This window comes from Ochotona princeps, chromosome 4, assembly GCF_030435755.1.
Source record: "Ochotona princeps isolate mOchPri1 chromosome 4, mOchPri1.hap1, whole genome shotgun sequence".
Taxonomy (NCBI): Eukaryota; Metazoa; Chordata; class Mammalia; order Lagomorpha; family Ochotonidae; genus Ochotona; species Ochotona princeps.
Genome location: NC_080835.1, coordinates 47,278,916 through 47,304,781, shown reverse-complemented (window position 1 = coordinate 47,304,781; position 25,866 = coordinate 47,278,916). Strand labels below are relative to the sequence as shown.

Below are 25,866 nucleotides of genomic sequence, written 5' to 3'. Positions count from 1 at the left end.
ATGTTAGGAAGGTCACTGACCAAAGTCAGGGGAGGACAGGAACAGGCGCTGTTCACTAGGGCCCAGGGGCTCTACTGGGTCACAGTGTAGAGGAAAAACAGCAACCCAAAGCAAACACACACACACACACACACACACACACACGCACGCGCGTGTACACGCTCACCCATCTCCCTACTGCCCCCACCCCACTCCTGCCAAAGGAGGGGTCTGCTTGCTCTCAGATAGCTGAGGCATACATTCTATGGGCCTCTGGGCTGACCAAGTGCATGGAACTGGAAGAGCAAGCCCAATGAGACATTCAAGAAGGCTCAGACTGGATGGGTAGGCAGGCTCACCTCTTTCTCAGGCTTATGAAAGTGTTTCACAATGCCATTCACTGCCTCCCCGATGGACTCCTGGATCTGCCCGGTGTTCAGCTCTGGCAAACAAAAATCAAGCAGACACCCCTAACAGTCTGAGAGGTTACAGACCTTGGCAAGCTGTGCCGGAGGCTGAGGACACTAGGAGGGCCCAGGGTAGGGGCAGGACTGCTAGGAAGCAGAGGTACTTACTCAGCTAGTGCTCTCTAACATTTTTTGAGAAAAAGAAAAGCTATTAACTTAGAGTTCTGCCTCTAAGAGTTCCTTGTAAAGTTTAATTTCAATTTTACCCTAGAATTTTGGGCAAATGAAAGAGGAACAATACTTGATTGGGAGTCCAGGGAATCAAACAGGAGAAGGTCAAAAAGCAGAGTCCACTCCTCTACAGGATCACACACCATCAGGGCAGCAGGCTCGCTGCTCCCCTCTCCCTCCCGGTCCCGCAGCAACGTGCCAGACGCCTGCAGCACGTCATTGGCACAGGGGGTTCATGGGGCTGCCTAGGATTGGATCAAGGTTCCTACCTGAAGATTCACAGAGATCTGCCAACTCTCCAGCTCTGTGGCAAGAGGCCCAGCCCTGTATCCCACTTACTGGGCTTGTTGTTGGGCGAGATGGTAACAAGCCTCCTGATGACGCTGGGGGACTGCTGCAGCGGTGGGGTCCGGCAGGGTCTCTCGTCCACCTCAGGCTGAGATGTGAGCAGCTCTCCAACCAGGACCCTCTCAAGGCTTCCATCGTCCATGCCTTTTCCCAACCAGCGACCACAAGGGAACCTGAAGGTCAGTCAGTGGCCTGTCAGATCAGAGCTACTCCTCCAGTATCCTTCCCTTTGGCTGCTCAGCAGGAGCCACCAATAAAGTCAATTTCTAGGGACAGGCTGTGGAACCAGGCTGTAGACTTCCTTATGGCTCTGTCCCACCACATGCCATCACTTGGTCCTCACATGAGTGCATGGGTGGCCTTGGACCTGTGCACAGCAATGTCACACACCTTCACTTGAAACGATTGTTTAAGTGCATGAGGCAGAGCCAGCCAAGAAGTCACCTGAGTTTGTCACAACCTGAGGTTACCTTGAGACTTTCACAGAACCAAGCACCAGAGACAGCCCCTGGGACACTCTTCCCTACTGTGTCAAGGTATAGCTGAGGGAACACTTACTTATAGGTATGTCCAGTGATCTCATTCCTGACCATTACATACTCCACCAGCCATTTTGCATACAGCCCAGAGTTATCATGGCCAATCTGGACAGTAGTGAGTTTTCCCAAGTTCTGGCACTGAGACAGGAAAAAAAAAAAAAAAAAGATGTGTTAGGTCAAAAAAAAAAAAAAAAAACCAGGATAAAAGGACTACAGTCTTTGGAGGCACAGATCTTGCCACAACCAGGCCCCATGTAGCTACAGGGCACAGCTAATGACTCAGAAGCATCTCAAGAACCACTCACAGCTGAAAAAAAAAAAAAAGAAAATGCTGCTCCTTAGAAAAGAACAGGACCTGTGAGCAGTAGGCTCTGCTAATGTGTTCTAGGATATCTGGGAACACTCAGGCTCAGCAGCCAAGTCCAGGCATCTAAGTGTCTTTCAGTCAGAGACTTTACAGACAAGGCAGGCTCCTCTCCTCAGGGACAAGCCTTGGTACCAGCCGCAGATCATCTCAGGACAGGTAAACTGTGCTGACACATGATACTGTACAAAAAACAGGCTCAGATAAACCCTGCAGAAAACTGACCAAAAGCAACTGTTACAAACTCAGATCCCTAGAGAGTCTGAGGTTGTCCTTCTCCCCTCACCCCCGGGCAGCAACACATACCTCGAAGGTCATCTCTAGCACATTCCTGGGAATCTGCAGGATCTGGGTCTCACCCAACTCTCCTGAGATACAAATCCACGGGTTGGCAGTGAACATGGAACCCCCCAGCTTCTTGCTTGGTACTATCAGAATGTGGTACGGGATCACTGTTAAGAGAAAGTCACAAGGCACTGAGCATCAGGAATCCCTCCTACACCTAATGGTGGCCTGACTTGTTCCATGCTTTCTGGCCGGAATATGGCCCCTAATGCACTGGCCCCAGGTCAGAAGCCCTGGATAGATAGCTTCAGGTATCAACCACTCCTTTTACCCCAATCTTCATCGTCCTAGGGTTGCCACCCAACCATCAGAGTTCAAAGCTCATTTGCAGGCTCAAAGCTAAGTGCACCTATTCTTAAATCAATGCATGACTTGTACTGAATTGCTTTCGGATCAGTTTTCAATCATGAATCCTAATGATAACCAATGCTCTTAGGAAAGGTAACACAGGTAGTGTGACAGTTCCAAGGCTGTAGGCCTCCCAGATTCAGGATGAGGAAGCAACAGCATTGCAGAAAACACAAGCCAAGGGTACCTGTTTCCTCACTAAGGCGAAAGGTAAATATATGTAGAAAGCACAAAGGATAAGCTTTGTTTTTTAAAAAGGCAACAGTGAGTGAGCCTCGGTCACCTTCACAAAGCCGCCTTGAGAAGCGCAGTACTCACGGACAGTTGTGAAGACATTGGTGAAGCAAAAGTAATCGACGGCATTGAAAGAGAGGAGGTGATACAGGAACTGCTCCTTCTCGTCATCACAGCGCAGGAAGGCATACCGCTTGTACAACTTTCTGTTGGAGAGGAGGCAACACATCACCAGTCTCTCAATAGAAAGAGGGCAAAGAAGCTACAATATTCAGTTCTGGAAACACATTGCTTAGAAAAACTTAACATCTCACAATTTCCTTAGGACCCCTCTACAGAGAAACAAAACTAGCTACTCTGTAACTGAGGGCCAAACATAAAGTGACTTAAGCTACCACAGGAACAAGGAAAATTGTGTCCAAGGGTTGATTTCGTTATAACGTCAGGTGGCAATGATTATAGAATTTCCTGTCCTATACGGAGGGCTAACTGAAATTCTGTCAGGGACGACACAGATCCACTCAGGCTCCCAGTGAAGATAGTACTCCTGTGCATGGTGCGTGGCAACCATTCACTACCAGACCTACTCCTGAATCCTGGGCAGGCCTGAGAGCCAGATGGCAAAAACCAGAGACAGAGACACACAGAGAAAGAGAACACTGCTCTGTGGATACTGGCTCACAGCAGCCACCAGGCCTCAGCTCCCACCTTCAATCCAGGTCACAGGCAAAGAAGAGCTGTGTAATAACCCTTCCCCTCTTTTCAGACTTGGCTCCTGCATCCCCACTGCCTACCCACCAAAGATCAACTCGTTTGCCTGACATCTCAGGTCCCCTGGAGCTACAAAACAATGGTACCTTCCCCCAAAGAGAGGACACTAAGAGTCAAATGTACAGTCCTACATCAGAGAAATATGCATATACAGAGAACAGAGGAGCAACTGGGTTGCTTGACCAGAGAGAAATTTGATTCAGCAGATCTATAAGGCTCTACCTTAACTTAGCTAACGCTAGGTTACCTTCAACAGATAATTCACCAACTGAGGCCGATCACACACAGGTGCTAGACAGACAAGGAAGGGACTGCCCTCAAACCATGTGAATAATCAGGTAAACGACACAGTATAGGAGTATCCATCAGTTCTCAAATCAAAAAATTATTCCTGGAAATTTAAATGATATTGGAAGGTTTTACAGAGCCAGAAGGGTCTGAAGGACAGCATATATTTAGACAAGTGTTGTACAAGATGATGAGGAGGCATGGAAACCAGGTTAACTGGAATTGAAGGTTCAAAGGTTGTTAGTAAGGCTGAAAAGTTTTGTTAAAATCAAAGGAAGATTAGACTTCAGTTTGTTTTGTAAAAGATGGGTTTTTAGAATTTACCTAAGAAGTAAAGAGAGCTACAACCAACTTGAGTAGATCTAATTTAATCCGGCTAAAAAATGAAGGGGAGGGGCCTGGCACGATAGCCTAATGGGTAAAATCCTTGCCTTGCACATGTTGGAATCCCATATGGGTGCCGGTTTGTATCCTGACTGCTCCACTTCCCTTCCAGCTCCCTGCCTGTGGCCTGGGAAAGCAGTGAAGGATGACTCAAAGCCATCATGCCTGTGGTATGGGAGACTCAGAAGAAGCTCCTAGCTTCTGGCTTTGGATTGCCTCAGTTCAGGCTGTTGTGGCCACTTAGCGAGTGAACCAGTGAACAGAAGGTCTTTCCCTCTGTATCTTCTTCTCTCTGTATATCTGCTTTTCCAATAAGTATAAACAAACTTTTAGTTTTTAAAAGGTAAATGAGGGTTAAGCTAAAGCAGAACAACAAAAATGACAAAGGAGACAGGTGGGGCACAAGCTAAAGATCTAAAATCTATTTGTGGGAAATAAAAGAAAACAAGGAGTATGGGCCTGGTGCAGTAGCCTGGTGGCTGAACTCCTCGCCTTACATGTGCTGGGATCCCATATGGGAGCTAGTCCATGTCCCACTTCCCATCCAGCTCCTTGCTTGTGGCCTGGGAAAGCAGTTGAGAACGACCCAAAATCTTGGGACCCTGCACCTGCATGGGAGACCCAGAAGAAGCTCCTGGCTCCAGATTGGCTCAGCTCCATCCATTGCAGCCGCTTAGAGGGTGAACCAGTACATGGAAGATCTTCCTCTCTGTCTCTCCTCTTCTCTGTATGTCTGACTTTCCAATAAAAATAAATCCTTAAGAAAAAAAGTATCAAGTAAAAGCTGACTACAAAATTTACACATAGGTAGGGAGAAAGAATAAGGAGTGGACATTAGAGAGAACAATGGTGGCATTAACGTACATCTGGGAGAAAATTAGTTACAGTAAAGTCTCTGTGATGGTTGCTCTTGTTTTCTCTAAGTAACAGGTGAAATAACTGAATGCAAGTAAGTGTGAGCCTGGAGATCAGAAGAAATGCCAGAACTAGAGCTTTACCTGTGGCAGTCATCTGCTTGGAAGCAACATAAATCCTAAGAATAAGTAAGATCGACAGGGAGAGAGAGGGGACAAACAGAATGCATGCACATGAAGAATGGAGGACTGCTGATGCCAACAACATGGAAGGACTGATGAGGGAAAAAACAGGACGCTGCACCGAGCTTGTGGCAGCCATACAAATCAGGCTGAAAGTGAAGTGGGCACTATCTAGTACTAGTCAGAAAGAGAGCTCACACTGCCTCTACATGATCTCTTCCTTCGGCATTTATAACTCACTGAGTCCCATAAACATTTGTCCCCTACCTTGACTCCACCATACCTCATCTCCAAGGTGCAAACAGTCTTAGAGACTGAACAGAAATCCCAGAAACTCAGGACACACGTTCCCAAGGTTGTCCACCCCTCCAGCCTGTGCACCGACATACATACTTTTTATGTACTGGTTGAATTCCTACTGGCCAACATGATCAGCACTAGGAAAGCTACATGATTCACGCTCACAGTGAAATTTATAACCAGCAAGCAAACAGATTATAACAATACAGCACATCAGTGGTAAACAGAGATGATCAATGCTCTAACAACTCTATGCTTCTTAGTGGAGAAATAGATCACATCAGCAGGAAACTCTGGCAAAGGAAAATTTGACTAGACCCTGAAGGGATTTACCAGAAGGAGAAAGGACACAGAAAGGAGCCATACAAAAATACAGACAAGAAAGGGTTGAAGGCATACTGAGCAAGATGAGCACATGACGTAAATGACGAAGTGTGAGTAAAGACTGGAAAGAGGGCAAGGTAGTTTCTTTCTCCCCACATTCCATCCAAAGTACAATCTGAAGTAGTAAATGCTCATTTTCTATTCACTGAAGTAGACCAGAGGTTGGAATATCAGGTGAGAAGTTAAAATTCACTGAGTAAAGTCTAAAATGTATCACCTCTAAAGGGCTACAGTTCTACGAAACCCAGAGTAGCTTCTTTCCTGAGGTCTGTGTCCTCAGGCCCTAGACCTACCCAAGTCCTGATGTTATGCCTTACCCTCTTGGGCTCGAAACAATGATGCCCGCCCCATCAGCCTATGGTGCCCACACAGCCAAGGCCAGGTAGGATTTCTAGAGACAGAACTATTCTCTAGATTTTTTTTTTTAAAGATTCATTCTTATTGGAAAGTCAGATTCACAGAGAGGACAGACAAGAAAAAAAGATCTTCCATCTGCTGGTTCACTCCCCAAGTGGCCACAATGGCCAGAGCTGAGCCGATCCAAAGTCAGGAGCCAAGCGCTTCTTCAAGGTCTCCCAGGCAGGCGCAGGGTCCCAAAGCTCTGGGCCATCCTCAATGGGAAAGTAGCAGAGAATGTAGCTCAATTCCTCCCAACCATGTGGAAGATCAGGAAGGAGTTTCTTTCAAGCTCCTAGCTTTGGCCTGGCCAAGCTCCAGCTGTTGCAACTATACGTACAATGAACCAACTGATGTGTGATCTCTTTCTCTCTCAATCTCCCTATTTTATTTCCCCCTCTCTGTGTAACTTTGACATTCAAACAAACAAATCTTTTAAAAAGCAACAATAATTATTTCCAAATTTCTCAAGTTGGCTCTACCCCATCAAGGTTCTAACTCTGGTTTCTTACTACTGTTCACATACAAAACAAACATTATATTCATTCTGAATAAAATCAGACCTGCAGGTTTAACCAATCAGCTTACACAAAAATTTCCCAAGGTCTGCTTTTCTGACTTAACATTCATAGAGAAATCAAATTAAAAAAGACATAAAAGAAACTAAATACCTGCAAAAATCTTAAGCCCCCACCATCATCCACCAAAATTCTACCATACTTGGCAATGAGGAAAACACAAAACCCCAATCTCACACTGCATACAAGCAAGTACATAGAAGTGGTAGTCTGAGACACAGAGCCTAAATCTCTCCCTGGCCCCATCCCACCCAGCAGCTGGAGTACAGAAAGAACACTAGAGACCAGAGAGAGAGCAGGGGGCAGGGAAGGGGGAACCATGGGTTCAGCAGCTCCTGGGAGACAGCACACTTTTGAATTTAATCTCTCCCTCTTTCTGGGAGGCAAGCAGAAAGGGAGACAACCTGCCAGAGGACCTGCTTTAACTGAAAACCGTGATAAGCTCTATGGCTTCACAGGCAATAGCTAGAGGAAAGATGCTGGCTGTTTTGGCTTAGCCCTGGGCTTAAGAGAAAACAAGAGATACGGGGAAATCTCAGGAGTTTCCTTTAAAAAAAAAACAACTAAGATTCATTTAATTGAAAAGCAGAATTACAGAGAGAAAAACAGTAGAGACATTTTCCACCTACTGGGTCACTCCCCAGAAGGCTGCAACTGCCAGGACAGAGCCAGCCTGAAATCAGGAACCTTGAAACTCCATGCAGGTCTCCTATGTGGGTGGTAGGGACCCAAGCAGTAGGGCTGTCTTCTGTTGCTTTCCAAGGTACATTAGCAAATATAGGGTTGGGAGTAGAGCAGCCAGGACTCAAACTGGCACTCATACGGGATGCCAGCACTGCACACAGTGTTAGTCTAAAGCAGTGTTCCACAACGCTGGCCCCAGAAGTCTCCTTTTAATTCTCCATTGCTTTGCTATGGAAAGAGACAGAGGACAGGGAAGGAAGGAGACAGAGGACACATATCACGTCAAAAAGTATGTATGTCACCTGAAGCCAGAAAGGAGAAAAGGGCTCAATCCTTCTCACAAACTCTTTAGGAAAGCGAGACTGAGCAAAAGGAAAGCAGACATAGAGATCAAGGAGGAGAAAACTGCATACACCATTTGACTGTAGCTGGATGAAGCAGCAGTGACATACTCAGAACTCCCTCTTCCTAGACAGTTTCCAGTTCTTCCCCACCAGGTGTGAAAAATCTCATTCTATTCCAGATGCAGTGGGCTTACTTGGTGAGCTCATGGTCTGAAAGAAGTTGCTTCAAGTGTCTGGAAAGCAATTTTTTTTCCATAGACAGTCGCACCCAGGCTCTGGCCTTTCCAACATCAGTCTTGATTTCCCCAATGTTTTGGATATGCCTATAGAGGAAATGCAAAAGGGAGGTAGAGGTTAAGTAACACAAACTCACTGTAAATACCTCCCTGTATGGCCAGGGAGGCTTAATAAAGCAGCCCTATCCATATTGGAAAAGATACATCCCTTGTTCTTCAAATTCTCAGTTCCAGTGTAGTGCTACCGGATATGTTCTCTAAAACGGGTTCGGAGCAGGGGGGAGACAATACTATGCTCAAAAAGTCAGGCAAACCCTTCAAACTAGCCAGGAAACCCGACTCCACAAATGTACCACAAAGCAAAACACCAAAAAGGAGGGCTTCCTGGTTAACTGCGATGCTGTTACAGCCACTAAAATCCTGTTACTTAGAGTGGATACCTCAGCAGCAATGGAAAACAAGATCTTAGAGGCTTATCACATGTGAACTCAGACTGACCTCATATCCTGAATCAGGGAGATCCTTAGGGGAGACATGACTGCACTGGCATCAGACTTCCTCCGTTCTGAATCGAAAAATATTCCTAAAACAACAAAGTTGGTCATGGTCATAAGTGACTATTCATTTCATTTCAAATCACATATTTCTACAGGAAATAAATGACTAAACTGGTAACATATATGAATCACTTCATAAATATCAGGCTATACTTAGAGATCATATTTTATATTTTTAGGCATATTACTTCATTTTGCTCGCTTACAACCTATAAGACAGCCAAGAGAGTTACCATTACTTTTCCAATTCTCACTCTGAATTTCACAGATACTAGTTATTTTGCCTAAGTCACCAAGCAGCCAAGTTTGGCCTGGAATGTCTATCTCCTGGTTTTTCCTCCACTGTGCTGTCATTGTAACTCAGGGAAATAGTGCTTCCACTTGGAGCCACTATTCATACCCTGTTTTAGCTTAAAAAGGTGCCACGTAAGATAAGCATTTGATGCTATGGCTAGGATACCACCTGGGATGCCCGATTCCATTTAAACAGTGCCTGGCTTTAAGTCCTAGCTCTGCTCCTGAATTCAGCTTCATGTTAATGTGCACGCTAATCACCAAGTACATGGGCACATGCTGCCCATGGGGGAGACCCAAGATGAGTGAGATCTGAGCTCCTAGCTTTCTCCTGGCTGAGCTCTAGGTCTGCTGGCATTTGGGAATGGAAGATCTCTTTCAAATAAAATTAAAATAAACCTTCAAAACTATTTTTCTCTCAAAACTATTTACTATGAATTACATAAAATCTGTTCTTTTATATTAGTTAAAAAATAATAAAAGGGCTACGAAAGAGCTAAGGAGGGGGGCTGATACAGTAACCTAGTGGCTAAAGTCCTCGCCTTGCTCACGTTGGGATGCCATATGGGCACTGGTTTGTGCCCCAGCTGCTCCACTTCCCATCACTCCTTGAGTGTGGCCTGGGAAAGCAGTGGAGGATGGTCCAAAGCCTTGGGTCTCTGCACCCATGTGGAAAACCTGGAGAAGGCTCAAGGCTCCTGGCTTCTGGCTTCTGGCTTCTGGCTCCTGGCTTTGGAATGGCTCAGCTCCAGCTGCTGCAGCCACTTGTGGAGTAAACCAGCAGATGAAAGACCCTTCTTTCTTTCCAATAAAAATAATAAATAATAAATAAATATTTAAAAAAAAGAATAAGGGAATGTGTCAAGAAATCATTTCAGAAGGATCAGTACTTCAAAAAGAGAAGACATACAGTATCTTTACACCCTCATGCCTGGCTCAGTGTTTGAAGCAGTGTTCTCATACACTGCTTGTCCTTTAGCAGTAACTTCTATAGCCTTCCCCAAAAAACTAGGCTCTCACATCCAGAAAACAGACCCAAAAAGCTCCTCATACAGCTACCCAGGAAATTGTTATCTGTTTTTTAGCCAATTATCTTCCTATATTAATCACAGCTGAGGACAAACAGCTCATGCGCTTCTTGCACCCATAAACAGAATATTTGAGGCGGGCGCTGTGGCACAGGTGAGGCTGGCATCCCATATTACAGTGCCAGTAGCAATCATGGCTCAGCCCCATGCTAATCACATGGAAAGGCTGAAGAATGCTGCCCAGGGCTTGGACCCTTACCACCTATATAGAAAACCCAGATGAAGTTCCTATTTCCTGGCACTGGCCCGGCCAACCCTAGGTATTGCAGCCATTTGGGGAACGAACCAGCAGACGGAAAGTTCTCGTTCTCTTTTTCTTTCTCTTCCAAATAATCTTAAAAAAAAAAAAAAAGCAGAAAGGTAAACCAACTCAGGCATAGAGTGAAGAAAAAAGGGTTGTATGGAGGAGGAATGCAGCTAAGTAAATGAAGAAGTGAGGTGGTCCTGGAAGGGATTATAGGACATGGGGAATATCCCTCCAGGAGACAAGAGACCTGGCTCCTACTCCGGCCTCTTTCATTAACTCAGTATGTGAGCTGAAGTAAATGCGGGTCCTTACCGGACCCAGTTCCTACTTTTGTAAAATAAAGGGCCTGGACTAGATGACCTCCAAAATTTCCACAAACTGACATTTTTATTTAGTTAGAAATAAAAGGAAGTATAAAGGATCATTTAAACCAAGCCTTAGGAGCCAAACCAATGGCACAGCATGCTGATCTTCCACCTGTGGCACCAGCATCCCAGTTGGGCACCAATTTGAGTCCTGGCTGATTCATTTTTGATCCAGCTCTCTGCTGGATCTCCCAAGCTCTACTAGTCTGGGAGAGCAGCTGAGGATGGCCCAAGGCCTTGGACCCTGTACCGACATGGGAGACCCAGAACAAGTTCCTGGCTCAGGCCCAGCATGGTGGCCTGGCAGCTAAATTCCTTGCCTTGAATGTGCCAGTTCTAATCCTGGCAGCTCCACTTCCCATCCAGCTCGCTGCTTGTGGCCTGGGAAAGCAGTTGAGGACGGCCCAAAGCCTTGGGACCATTCACCCGCATGGGAGACCCAAAGGAAGTTCCTGGCTCCTGGCTTCAGATCGGCGCTGCACTAGCCCTTGTGGTCACTTGGGACGTGAATCATCAGATGGAAGATCTTCCTCTCTGTATATATGACTTTGTGATAAAAACAAATCTTAAAAAATAAAAAAATAAAAAAGAGAAGCTACAGGCTCCTGGCTTCACACCAATCCAGCTCTGGTTGTTGCAGCCATGTGGGGAGTGAACAAGTAGATGGAAGATATCTCTCTCTTTTCTTTATTTGCCTTTCAAATAAAAATAAAATAAATCTTTAAAAAGTTTCCAGAGCACAGTCTGCTTCAGATGATCACGCTGGGCGGTGGGAAGAGGGCTGCAGGCACACCCCAGTGGGACAGAGGTCACTTTACCTGAGGTACTAAGGCTTCCTGAAGTGAGCTTCCTCTGCCGGTTTTCCTGGTAATGTAACAGGTGGGACCACAAGGCTGACTTGCCCTGGAATGGACACAAAGAAAAACACCAGTTTAGATTTCAGGCTTCTGGGAAAAGTATCAGCACAGTTTCTGTTTCAATGTGTAATGTTGCCCCTTACTAAAGCGCAGACCCTTAATGCGCTCTGTGATACCACATTACTCTCAGAGCATCGAAAGCTAGGATTCACACAAAATGAACCTTAACCAAAAACCCCATCAATTCAAATTGTCAGTATTATTTCTAAAACAGTCCTTTCGCTCAAATAAATACATATTTTTAAATGTCTATTTTCTGACAACCATCACCATTACCTAATTTTAGAATACTTTCATTAAAACTCCACATACACATTGCCATTCTCTGATCTTCCCTGCCCACAGCCTCTGACAATCCTTAATTGACTCCTACAGACTTACCCATCCCAAACATTTTATATAAATGAGATTGCACAATATGAGTCCATTTTTCTCTGGCTTTCATCTGGTATGTTTAAGTTCATCCACGTTGTACCATATGTCTGTACTTCATCCCTTTACTGCTGAGTAATATTCCACTGCATGGTAATACCACCTTTAGGTCATATCTATACTCATTAGCTAATAAACACTTGGGTTGTTTCAAATTTTTGGCTACTACCAATAATGCTGCTCTTAACCTTTACGTGTAAGCTTTGGTGGAGATATATCTTAACAACCCTTGGATATTATCTAGAAATAGACTTGTTGGCCATATGGTAACTGTTTAACATTCTGAGGAACTGGAACTACCAGACTGTTTTCCAAAATTGCTGCCACATTTTACACTGTCATCAACAATGTACACAGGCTCCAACATCTCTACTTCCTTACTGATACTTGTTACTGTTTATATTTAGGTATCCCAGTGGGTATGAAATGATATCACAATGTATTCACTTGGATATTCAAATATACAGTTATACTATGGACAGCACAATAGCATGGAAAAATGTTTTGCAGGATAGATATGGTCAATTGCTTTCTATCCATACTAAACAGTTTAAATTCCAAGAAAGCAGAAATCTGGGTCTGTTTTGTTCACTGACGTGTATCAAATGCCTACAACAGTGTTTGACATACTATAAGCCCCTGACAAATATCTGCTTAGTACTAGCATGTATTTTTTAACTTTCATGATCAACTTATTTTCAAATCTTTTCAAGTTCTTCCCAAACTTAAAACGTGTAAAATTTGTCTATCTTATTGTTAGTTGAAAACTAAATATTCTGAAATAAGGAAGTTTTCAGGGTGTTAAGTTTACTCAATTTCCTGAGGATTTCTATTAAATCTTCAGATGATTAAATGGTCTGTATAGCAGGAAATGTTAGTGACTTTATTGAAGTTGTGTAGTGACATCTCATTGGAGGGGATGATATTCTGCCAGTTCTACTTTCAGACCAAAGATGGTCTCCCAATGAAACTGCTGAATTTATCTAGACAATAAGACGATGGACTCTCCGCATGGTCCATACCCGCAATGAAGGAAAAAAAAAAAAGAAAGAAATGTTAGTGACAGAGCTTTTCCCACCAGCTAAGCACAGTTAACCAAAGGCCCTTGGAGTATGTTTGGAATTTTTAGCATTCCAAGTTCTCATTCTGTTCTATCTCTAGACCAGGCAAGTAATAAAAGGGCCTACAGGGTGGCCTTCAGCTCTTAGAAGAAGCCTCTTATTATTGGTTTGACAAACATACAAACTTAAAAGGCTTATTTTTAAGGAAAATTGCTTGGATCACATTTATTTATTATTTTTTGAACTATTTTAAGTCTCAGTCTATGAGCACTGTGTGTAATTTCCTCAAGGCCAAACAGCTAGAGAAAAAGAATGTGGCAAATCAAGTGAGTGAACAGAGGAAAGAAGAAAGTGTGCTTCCAGGGAGAGCCCATGCATCCATTACCTGCTTCACTTGTAGCCCATGACTCCAAATTCTCTCTAGGAGGTCACAAAGACTGGCAATCAAGGTATTCTCTTCCACTCCTGTGATGTTCACTTCCCCATGCCCTAACTCCACAGCTTCACGGCCCATCTTCTCCACCAGCATCCTCTTGGTCTAGGAATCAGTAGATAGATAACCACTGTGAGCAAGATCAAGGGCAAATGGAGAGGGTATGCACAATCTCACAGCACATCTGCTATGGCGGGAGAGAACAAGTTGGGTAACCAGAACAGACTGTATCTGAAACCACATAGGTCAGGTTTAAGTGAGACAGATGTTGGAAAAGTTACAAAGGAGGGAAGAAGGCAACAATCACCACATGACTCTGACATTCTGCTTCTCAAACAAACCAATATTTTTTTAAACAGCCCTGAAAATACAGGAAATTATTTTTATTCCATTAATGAACAGAATGCTCCAACTTAGTTTAATGGTCATAAAAATTAGAGTATGCTGATTTAGTTGGAAGATTCTTTTTATCAGAAGAAAAGTTTAAATGTAACTAAGACACTAAAACACCTAAACAACCTAATCTTAAAATGAGTAACACATGTTGACCTAGCACACAGGAGGCATCCAGAGAGTTTTTGATTCTGAATGTAACAGATTGCTGCTTTAAGATTAAAACAAAGAAGTAAAACATTTTCACATATGCAAGACTGGTCTGTTGAAATCAGTGAAACTAATTTGCTATAATATGTGTGAATGAAGACTCAACAGATTTCAAGTAAGATGTCTAAAATTATCTCGGGGCTTGAGGGGCGGTGGACCATTGCCACACACACCCCAGCGGCTCACCAGCCGGGGGTGCATCGGGAAGCACAGGGTGACTAGTCAGATATACACAGAGGAGGAGAGACAGAGAGGAAGATCTTCCGTCCAATGATTCACGTCCCAAGTGACCACAAGGGCTAGTGTAGCGCCGATCTCAAGCCAGGAGCCAGGAGCTTCTTCCCAGGTCTCCCATGGGAGAGGCTTTGGGCCGTCCTCAACTGCTTTCCCAGGCCACAACCAGGGAGTTGGGTGGGAAGTGGAGCATCTAGGATTCACACCGGTGTCCATATAGGATCCCAGAACATGTTAGGCAAAGACTTTGGCCACTAGGCTATCACACTGGGCCCTCATTAACCGTATTTTTAAATCAAGAAGGAGCTGGCAAGACCAGGCCTATGGCATGGCAGGAAGCCATCACCTGTGATGCCAGCATCCTACACAGTGCTGATTCAAATCCCAGTTGTTTCAACTCCAATCCAGCTCCCTGCTAATGTGCCCACATGGGAATTCAGTGGAAGACAGCCAAAGTGCTTGGGTGGGAAGCACCAAGCTCCAAGCTCCTGGTTCTCTACTGGTCCAGCCCTGATTGCTGTAACCATTTGTAGAGTGATTCAACAAATGGAAGATTTTCTATTTCCCACCCTCTCTGTAATTCTGCCTTTCAAAAAAAATAAATTTTTTTGCCCTTAAAAAAAAAAAAGGAGATGTCAGAGTCAAGTTCTGCTCTTACCTTTGCTGCCAAGTGAAATAACATAAAGAGGACAGGAGGCCATGGCTCACCTTGTTGCGACATTCCTTCAGCAGGCCCTCTACAAATTTCCAGTTCGTTTGCGCAATCACTGATGGAGAGAGGTTGGACAATTTGGGTTGACGGATGGTGCTACCCATGTTCCTGGCTTCCTGGATGTACTTCTAGATCAAACAAAAACAAAGCTCTTTTGTCCAAGCACACAAACAGCCGAGGGGTGCTGAGGGGTGCCTGAAGAGGGCACTATCAGCCATCCTGTCTTACCTACCTTTTTTCTAGTGTCAGATAAAGTTGGGAGCGCAAAGCTTAAATAAAATTTTCGAATCCAAGAGAAAAACTGAGATAATATGATGATTTGCTTCTACTGCTATAAAACCCACTATGCACTGATTTGATGATATGAGGCAAAGACTATCACATATTGCACCAGAATGCATAGACAGCATGCGAATGCAATCAAATCTTACATTACCACAGAAAAAACCATCTTCCCAATCAAGCTGGGAGGAATTTTAACTCCTCTATCCACATCAAAGACATCTTTCTAACCTTGTTACATTAGAACTTGGAAAATAGGAATGAAAACTCAAAACAAGTGCATGTCCCACTTTTCCATATGTGGTGGTGATTCTCATTCCAATTTTAGTATGTGTGCTGCCTAAGTGGGCATGCTGGTGATTCTCTATGTAAGAATCAATTTCACAGTAGCCACTCCAGTATGGACTGACATCCTCCATTCCCCAGGTTCAAGATAAACATTTCTACCCTAGGCTTCGCCCACTCTCCGTATGTTACTCCAGCAATACTCTGTCCATCTGCTCTGAAGTGTCCCTAGGGTGTCTGTCCCCTGCTTCAAACACAAAGTTAGGGTTCAATTACCAACACTGGGGCTACTGCTTACCTATCTCCTAACCTGTTTGCTAACTCCATACCTCCCTCTTCCAAAACACTCTGCCCATAGTCTCCATTACACAACACACATCAAGCTTTAATCATGCCATTTCCTCTACTTGAAATGTTCTCTCTCTTTAACAATGCTGTCATCCTCCAAGACCTAAACAAATTCTGGCTTCCAAATAGTGTTGCTTTATGGTTACATCAAGTACAATTGATCGTTGCTTTCTCTAATCAGTGACAGAACCTTGTTTTGGTCCTCAAACAGCATTTCCAAAGGCATTTACAAGAAGTATTCAAGTAAAGTTATTTGTGTATTTGACAAGGCTACCTCCTTGTCATTTTTATGTTCTTAAGTGTTTGTTTCCATGATTTTGACAAAGAAAACAAGCTTGGGCCCAGCTCAATTGGCTAATTCTCCACCTTCAAGCACCAGAATTCCATAAGGGTGCAGGTTTATAACCTGGCTGTTTCACTTCCTATCCAGTTCCCAGTTTATAGCCTAGAAAAGCAGTGGAAGACAGCTCAGATTCTTGAGACCCTCAACCCATGTAGGAGACATTAAAGAAACTCTTGGTTCCTAGCTCTAGATGAGCTCAACTGTGCCGGGCCCTAACATGAGTTTTATAACTAGAAACTTTATTAGAAGCAAATGACTATAGAGTTGAGAAACTCAACTTATAATGAGGACTCAGAAGCTATACCCTTGAAACCAATATTGCAGTGCAGCGGGCTAAGCTGCAGCCTATGAAATGGCACCCCGTATAAGCAAGGTTTGAGTCCTGGCTGCTCTACTTCCAAACCACCTCTGTAAAATGTACAGTGGAAAGCAGTGGAGGATGCCGGAGTACTCGGGCCCCTGCTATGTATGTGAGAGAATAGAGTTCAAGGTTCCACGCTTCGGAGTTCAGGTACAGCCACTGTGGCCATTTGGGAAGTTAACCAGTGGGTGGAGAATGTCTGTCTGTCTCTCTTTCTCTCTCTTCTTGTCTCTGTAATTCCACCTTTCAGCTAAATACATAAATCTTTGTTTTAAGATTTATTTTTTTTTAATTTTTATTGGAAAGTCAGATATACAGAGAGGAGGAGAGGCAGAGAGGAAGATCTTCCATCTGAAGACTCACTCCCCAAGTGACCGCAACGGCTGGTGCTGTGCCGATCCGAAGCCAGGATCCAGGAACTTCTTCCGGGTCTCCCACACAGGTACAGTATCCCAAAGCTTTGAGCCGTCCTCAACTGCTTCCCCAGGCCACAAACAGGGAGCTGGATGGGAAGTGGAGCTGCCGAGATTAGAACCAGCGCCCATATGGGATCCCGGTGCTTTCAAGGCGAGGACTTTAGCCGCAAGGCCATGCCACCGGGCCCTAAATAAATAAATCTAAAATGTCCGTAAAAGCTGGCAGTATGGCATAACGATTCAAGCCCTCATCTGTGATATGGCATTCCATAATCATGCCAGTTCAAGTCCTGGTTGTTCCACTTCTGACCAAGATTCTTATTAATGTGCCTGGGAAGGCAGACGATGACACAAGTGCTTGGCCCTTGCCACCCATGTCAGAGACCCGAATGCAGTGTTACACTCCTGGCTTTCAGTTGGCCCAACCCTGGCTGTTGTGTATATTTGGGGAATGAAACAGCAGTTGAAGGGTATCTTATCTATCTCTCCTGCTCCCTCTGTGATTATGCCTTTCAAGTAAGTAAATCAATCTTAAAAAGCCAAATCATTGGGACTCTTAATTGACTGTGATGATATTATACCAGCTCTAACTTCGGACCAGAAATGGTCTCCCCAAGAAACTCTTCAACCCATCTGGACAATAAGTAGCTGGACTCCATGCTTGGTATATGTTTGCAAGGAAAGAATCTTGATTGAATTTGAACTGTAATGCTGCATCAAGGTGGAGGAATCCACCAGGGGGGAGGGGAGGGGGATTCCCAGAGCCTATGAAACTGTCACATAATGCAAAATATTAATAAAAATATTAAAAAAAAGCCAAATCAATTTAACATCTAAAAAAAAAAGCATTATTCTCCATTACAAATCAAGACTACCTATTTTAAATTAAGATACAGAAAAAATAGGGGAAAACTGTCCCTTTCCTAGCCCTGTATTGTGGTGGTGGCTCAAGTCCCAGCTACTTTGCTTCTAAATCATCTTTCTGATAAGACATCTAGAAAAAGACAGACAAAGGCTCAAGTACTCGAGTCCCTGGCACCCACAGGGGAGATCAAATGGAGTGCCTAGTTCTCAGTTTTGGCCCAGCCTAGTCCCAGCTGTTTGCCATCTGGGCAGTGAACCAACAGATGAAAGATCTCTCTCTTTCTCTGTCACTCTGCCTTTCAAATAAAGTTTTTACAAGAATAAAATAAATAATCCCTTCTTCAGATAAAGAGATCCACAGCACTAACCCAAATTCAGCTTTTTCTGTTTTTCACTCTTAAACTAACTTCTTGTCCAATTTACCACACAAACAAAATAGCTTCAACAATTCTTTTTTTTTAATCTGGGGCCAGCATTGTGAAAGAGTTAGTTTGCTGGCTGCTCCACTTCCAATCTGGCTCCCTAAAGCAACTAGCAAAGTGGAGGAAGACGATCCAAGTGCTTGGGCCATTGTCACCCACATAGGAGACCCAGAAGTAGATCCTGGCACCTGGCTTTTGTCTAGCCCAGCCCTAGCCCTTACAATCATTCAGAGAGTAAACTAGGGATGGGAGACTAACCTATCAGTTGATCAATCTCTCTCTGCATCTCTGCCTGTCAAATAAATAAAATCTCTCAGAAACAAAATGGAACGAAGAAGAGGGGAGATAACGGAAGGAGAGGAAAGGAAATTTTCTCATTTCAGATTCTCAGATTTCATTTTTCTGGCACCTACCCAGGGAATGAATATTATGCATAAGTGAGTACGCAAAGCTCAGCATTCTGATTTGTCATAGCTAAATCTAGACAGTTTCAAGGACTAGATCTACGACTAACTGTTCTTAATGGACAGCAGTCATTACTGGGCACTTCAATCAGACCAGGGACCAAGGACATGAGATGGACACATGCACAGCATGATAGCAGGTTCATTCTTAAGGTAGCTTACCTCTCTCTGGTCATTATCTAAACGCAGGTGCTCTGTGTGCTGCTTCTGCCGATCTTTCCGCCTCCATTGAGCAGGGGCATTTCTTTTTGTCCACCTGACAGATTCAAATAAGGCAATTAAGAATGCCCTGTTAGAAAGATAAAATTAACTGACAGAAGAAAATTCCAATGCCTGGGGGTCAACGTATGGCACAGGTAACCATCAAAGTTACCAGAGACACCGCAAAGATCTTTAGAAAGAGCAGCTTAAGGACTATAAATGAGCAAGAACCAGGTAACTCCCAAGAAAATACAGACATGCAAATCTTGAAGTATCTGAAAACTTCACATATAGGTCCAAAACTGCAGGCAACCAATTCTGTCTGGGCTTTGATACACTCACCTTCAAAAGTAACCTAACATATCTACTTTCTGTTCCAATGATATCAACCACCACTTACTGAGGACACAAAGCTAACTAGCTATTGTATGAGAGCCAGGTATGAAAAATTTTAACTTACCTGCAGCCTGACTTTTTGTAGGCCCATGTATGTGGAACTACAATGAGGGAAGAAGCTTGGGCCAGCACCATGGCTCCACAAGCTAATCTTCCACCTTCAAGAGCCAGCATCCCAAATGGGTGCTAGTTCATATTCTTGCTGCTCCACTTCCATTCAGCTCCTTGCTTATAGCCTGGGAAAGCAGCAGCACATCACCCAAATCCTTGGGACCCTGCACTCTCATGAGAGACCTGCAAGAATTTTCAGGCTCCTGCCTTTGGATCAACAAAGCTGTTGCAGCCATTTGGGGAGTAAAATAGCAACGAAAGGGCCCGGCGGCGTGGTCTAGCGGCTAAAGTCCTCGCCTTGAAAGCCCCGGGATCCCATATGGGCGCCGGTTCTAATCCCGGCAGCTCCACTTCCCATCCAGCTCCCTGCTTGTGGCCTGGGAAAGCAGTCGAGGACGGCCCAATGCATTGGGACACTGCACCCGTGTGGGAGACCTGGAAGAGGTTCCAGGTTCCCGGCTTCGGATCGGCGCACATCGGCCCGTTGCGGCTCACTTGGGGAGTGAATCATCGGACGGAAGATCTTCCTCTCTGTCTCTCCTCCTCTGTGTATATCTGGCTGTAATAAAATGAATAAATCTTTAAAAAAAAAAAAAAATAGCAACGAAAGACCTTTTGCTCTGTCTTTAATTCTCTCTGTAAATCTGCCCTTCTGGTAAAGACAAATTTTTCCTTTAAAAAAAAAAGAAGAAAAAGAAGAAATGAACTGACAGATATTCTGTCATTTGTTTCTTGTCCAGAGAGGTCTGGGTTTTCTCCATATTAGCTTTATAAAACTCTGGGGTCATCTTGGGATACCAGCTCCAGCCAGGATATTGGATGACCCTTTCTAATGCAGCTTGGGAACTAGATCAAGGAATCTTTGGGACTGACTCACTTGTTGCTGGCTGGCCCCGTGGAAAGCACATCAGATTGCAGTTTAGGAAAAAAGCCTGGTTCATACTTTCCTTGTCCAATCTTCATGTCAAGCAAATGTGGGTGAACTGCGGTATGATCAATTTTTGCCAGGCGCAGCTCAATTGCTTTCTCTGGATAAGGAAATACAATAAAGTCAAAAACTTTTCTTTCATTGTTTTAAACTAACTACTCTCGCACTTCCAGTCAAGATAAACTAATTTTTTTTTTACCCTTCTGTCTGAAATAACAGGGAGAAAATATAAGTAAAGTACATGAGTCAATGAATTTCAAAACAGTAACAAGCAATGAAAAGACAGAAGAAACAGAAAATAAACACAATAATCTTTATAATGCCCAAGCTAATTGCTTTGTGGTAATTTTCAAGAGGACAGCACAGAGAAGGAAATACAGGCAGATGGATTGAGGAGACCAAGCCAAAAGATCAGAAGCCAAGGCGGCTGAATGAAAAGAACCAGAAATGGTAATGACACAATCCTGCTCTTATTACGTGAACATCTTTAAAAATAAATGACTGCTGGAACAAAAATAATACAATGACAGATTTATAACATATGTAAAAGTAAAATGAATGACAACAACAGCATGTAAGAACAGAAGTAGGAACACAATTTTTAATACTCTTTCATTACACATGAAAGTAGATGGTGGTAAATTAAATGTGTACTGTAAATCCTAATTGCTAAAATAACACAACAGAAAGATACAGCTAGTAAGCAAAGCAGGCAGATAAAATGGAATCAGATATAATATTCAATTTAACCACAAGGGCCCAGCGGCGTGACCTAGCAGCGAAAGTCCTCGCCTTGAAAGCACCCGGGATCCCGTATGGTCACCAGTTCTAATCCCGGCAGCTCCACTTCCCATCCAGCTCCCTGCTTGTGGCCTGGGAAAGCAGTCGAGGACGGCCCAATGCATTGGGACACTGCACCCGTGTGGGAGACCCGGAAGAGGTTCCTGGTTCCCAGCTTCAGATCGGCGCGCACTGGCCGTTGTGGCTCACTTGGGGAGTGAATCATCGGACGGAAGATCTTCCTCTCTGTCTCTCCTCCTCTCTGTATATCTGACTTTGTAATAAAAATAAATAAATCTTTAAAAAAAAAATTTAACCACAAGACAGAGAAAAGGAAAAAGAAACAAAGATGGGGCAAATACATGATGACAGACTTAATCCTAACTATATCAGTAATCATGCTAATGTAAATGGTCTAAAAGACCTCATTTAAAATCTAAAGCTGTCAACTGGGTAAAAATGCAAGAGCCAATCATGTGCTGACTATAATAAAAATACTTTAGCACACACCAAGGAACCCAGAAAAAAAGAAAAAGGAACATAGAGTAGTTAGTTATTAATATCAAAGTAGATTTTAGGATAAAGAATATTTTTTAGAGATTTATTTACTCTTATTTCAAAGACAGTGTTATGGAGACAAGAGACAAACACCGTCCATTCACTGGTTCATTCCCCAAATGGCCACAGGGCCTCAGCTAATCCAATCCAAAGCCATGAGCTTCTTCAGGGTCTACTGGCTGCTTCCCAGGCTATTAGCAGAAAATTGGATCGAAGTGGAACAATCAAAACTTGATATGGCACCCATATGGGATGCCAGCATTACAGGTGGAGGGTTAACTTAATATGCCACAGCATCATTCCCAGGAAAAAGAATATGAGTACAGATAAAGAAGCTGCTCCACTTTCAATCCAGCACCCTGTCAATGGCCTGGGAAAACCAGCAGGAGATGGCCCAGGTGTCTGGAACCCTGATACCACTCATGTGGAAGACTTGCAAGAAGCTCCTGACTCCTGGCTATTGCAGCTGAGGAGAGAAACAGAGGAGAGAAAATCTGTTGACTCACTCACTCTTCCTTCCTTCTATCTCCCTTCCTTTCTCTTCCTCTCTCTGTAGCTTTTCGCTCAAATAAATAAATCTTTAAAAACAAAAGATCATAAAACAAGGCCAATTGAATCTTCAAAAGCTAAAAATAATCCATTCCTTAGGCAAATGTTTGTTGTGCACTTACCATATGGTGGGCATTTACTTGATGGTTTTAATACTTGGTAAATAAATAAAATATATAAAGGATTATATTTAAAAGACCATAAAAAGACACTGAACATTTAACAGCAAACTGAAAAACTACTAAATCTAATAGTTTAACTTGAGACTACTCCATGGCTAAGATGATCTAGACAGGGGCCTCTCCTAGTAAAACTAGGTATGATCATTAAGTGGCCAACTTTTAATATCTGCATAAGCTGAGTGCAACCCTTGAGGACTGAGAGTAGGAGAATGAGGAAACGGTCTCTGTCACTAAGCTGTTCCCAGAGAAGGCCATTTTAAAAGAGCAAAGTTCAGAGGGGCAGCCAGAACAAAGCACGAAAGTATCCCAGGCACAGAAGAGGAATCAGCTGCCTCGGCCTAGCAGCACACAGTTGCACAGGACACACACTGCGAGGTTTTTTTTTAAAAAAAAAAAAAAAACACTGTCAATTGGTTACTCATACTTCATTTACACCTGGTATTGTTCAGGACAGCATTATACCCACTTCCACGTTCACTTTGATAGCTTCGCATACTCTTAAGGATGGTCACAAAACATGACTCAGGCCCCTGATATAAATGCTCTTGCTTTCTGATAGGAGAGAACAGAGCTAGCATCCATATTCCCTCCTCTTGCCTTGACTATGAACATAAAGAATCTTTTGTAACCATAAGGCAACAGAATAAATATGAAGGTCAACATGCTAAGAATAGACAAGACAGAATCTCGGTTTCTAGTTACACTATTTAGCAACCGAACAAGCAGCCACAACCACCAATTCTGCACTTGTAGCTAATCTAAGAAAAATAACTACCATTGCTTAACTATTGCAGAATTAGATCCAACATCACAGTGACACTCATTCTCGTGTTTTTTAATATTTATTTTATTTTTATTTGAAAGGCAGATATACAGAGAGAACAAGAGACAGAGAGGTCCTCCAACCACTGATTCACTCCTCTAAAGGCCAGAACAGTCAGAGCTGATCTGACCTGATCTAAAGCCAAGGACCCTCTTTCAATTCTCCCCCTAGGGGAACGAGACCATCCTCTGCTACCCTCCCAGGCAACAAGCAGGGAGGGTGGATCAGAACTGTAACAGCTGGGACATGAACCAGCACCCATATGGGATGCTGGTGTTTGAAGGTGGAGGACCAGTCCATCAAGCAACAGTACTGGCCCCAGTCAAACTCATTGTTGAGACTCATTAACTGACATAGTGTCGAAGGATAAGAAGTTGTTTGCCAGGCCAAGTCTAGGGGCTGGGTAGGCTGGGGTGGGCTAGACTACAGCCCCCACTACTGTGAGCTGGAATTGGGGGCGGGCTCGGCCCAACCAGGCTAAAGCATGCACTGGCAAATGCCGAGGTGAGGCAGGCCATGCCAGACTGGGCTGCAGTGCCCAAACCAGCACATGCGAGACCCAGTAGAAGGGTAGGGGCGAACCCAGTAGAGGGGTTGCATGGGGCTCCCCTGCTGGATAACCACTCCCACTGCTGAGCCTGAGAGCTGGGATGAGGGCAGACCAGACCAGGCAGAGCCACAACACCTGTTGGTCTCATGTGAACTGGATCAGGGGAAAGTCAGGCTGGGTCAACTGTTCCTACTGCTACAAGCAAAAATTAGAGTGGGAGAGGGTTGGTTGGGCTTTGCCACAGCATCAGCTGCTAGATGCTGGCATGCGGTGCAAATTCTGTCAAGTCAAAATACAGAACCACCTGGAGAATATAAGATCTGGGAGTGGAAGTGGGCCCAGTAGGGAAACTGTGGGCACTCCCTCTTGGGTTGCCACTCCAAATGGTAAGCATGAGAACCAGGACAGGGGCAGGGTGGCTAGACAGAGTGGCACCTACCAGTATGTGTGTGGGCTGGATAGGAGAGCTGGTTGGGTCAAACTAGGCTTCAATGCCCACTGACAAGTTTGAGAGCTGAAGGGGATGTGGGACAGATGGGACCAGTCTGCTGTGCATACTGGAAGGCACATGAACCAGGACAGGGGGCAGGCCTGGTGGGGGCTATTGGGGGTCGCTCCGACTACACTGCAGCTCCCACTGGTTTGCATGAGGGCCAAGTGTATGGTGGGCAAGACTGAGCTTTACTCCAACACCCACTGGTTTGTGTAGAAGACAGGGCTGGAGACAGAACTGACCCAGCAATTGCAACCACCAGCATGTGCATAAGCTGACTGGGGTGACGGACTGTGCCGGACCCTGTTTTGGCAAGCACACACAAGAATCAGGTCTGGGATCAACTAAAATGAGGTTTCTTTGGAGAACCCGCCAACTGAACCACGAACTCAGAACTCCAACCATGAAGAGAATTGCAGGTTCCATCATCTGACCGTGGAGTGCAAGTGTCAGAGCTGGACCTCCTCAGTGACTCAGACAAAGCAGTGAACAGTGTATCCAGGTGCACATGGAGGATATGGTAGTACACTGGAGCTTGCAGGACACCTGGTTCCATAACAGAGGACAGAGGACAGAACAAATGGATCAACTACCCAAGCCAAGTATTGGCAGTGAATACTTAGGCAAATGGAAACTCTAAGGTGGACTATGTCAACCAGTGGATTCTGGAGAAATTTCGTCATGATTTGAGTGACGAGATCGGCAGTAACTCAGAACTGCTGAACTATCAAAACCTCTTGAGCTGGACTCTGGGATCATGTCCCACATTGGGGATCCTGGAGTGGTGTCAGGTGGCTGTTCCCCATCCCAGGGTGCAGAGACGGTTGGAAGGCTAGATGTGGTTTCTTCCCTTATCTCCCCTCTTTCCCCAGATACAGGAAGGAAAAAAAGAGAGAGAGAGACTGTGGGGAAAAAATGCTTTTAAATAATAAAACTTCTTTTAAAAAGGAAGAAAGAATGTTTTAGGTAATAATAACTACATATGAAAAGGCAGTAACAGAGCCAGAGGCTAATATGTTTTGAAACAGGCACATGTTTTTGACATAATCCAAGAGACTACAAAGGACAGCTGAAAGGAAGCCTCACCTGCTTCATCCACAGTGGTACACTTCTGATACATAGATGTGCGGAGAGTAGGTGTCCGAACATTCAACAGCCTGATCTTGTCTACCCGGGAATCAAACACCCGGAGCACAGGGTCTTTATCATCATCATCGTGACACATGATTTTGTTGTCAATGAAAGAAGCAAACATCTGAGTCTCTAGGAATCTTGAGAGGAAGGGTAGGTAGGGTTCAGGTTGATCTGATAAAAAAGATGCCTGGCAGAATCAAAAGACAAAAGTTACTGATGGTCAGTCTTGACCAGCA

At 44.2% G+C, this 25,866-nt stretch overlaps 1 protein-coding gene across 1 annotated transcript in view; it reads right to left on the bottom strand.

The window, feature by feature from the left end:
• DENND5A (DENN domain containing 5A) overlaps positions 1 to 25,866 on the bottom strand; it is an 86,382-nt gene that overhangs the window by 4,312 nt on the left and 56,204 nt on the right. Inside the window, exons 8-20 of the mRNA XM_058663403.1 lie at positions 25,583 to 25,817; positions 20,511 to 20,661; positions 19,088 to 19,181; positions 15,137 to 15,268; positions 13,544 to 13,696; positions 11,567 to 11,651; positions 8,696 to 8,780; positions 8,156 to 8,284; positions 2,880 to 3,001; positions 2,175 to 2,320; positions 1,524 to 1,642; positions 957 to 1,138; positions 339 to 421 (exon numbers count right to left, since the gene is read on the bottom strand). Coding sequence (XP_058519386.1) covers positions 339 to 421; positions 957 to 1,138; positions 1,524 to 1,642; positions 2,175 to 2,320; positions 2,880 to 3,001; positions 8,156 to 8,284; positions 8,696 to 8,780; positions 11,567 to 11,651; positions 13,544 to 13,696; positions 15,137 to 15,268; positions 19,088 to 19,181; positions 20,511 to 20,661; positions 25,583 to 25,817 — 1,716 coding nt within the window. The remainder of the gene's footprint in view (positions 1 to 338; positions 422 to 956; positions 1,139 to 1,523; positions 1,643 to 2,174; positions 2,321 to 2,879; positions 3,002 to 8,155; positions 8,285 to 8,695; positions 8,781 to 11,566; positions 11,652 to 13,543; positions 13,697 to 15,136; positions 15,269 to 19,087; positions 19,182 to 20,510; positions 20,662 to 25,582; positions 25,818 to 25,866) is intronic.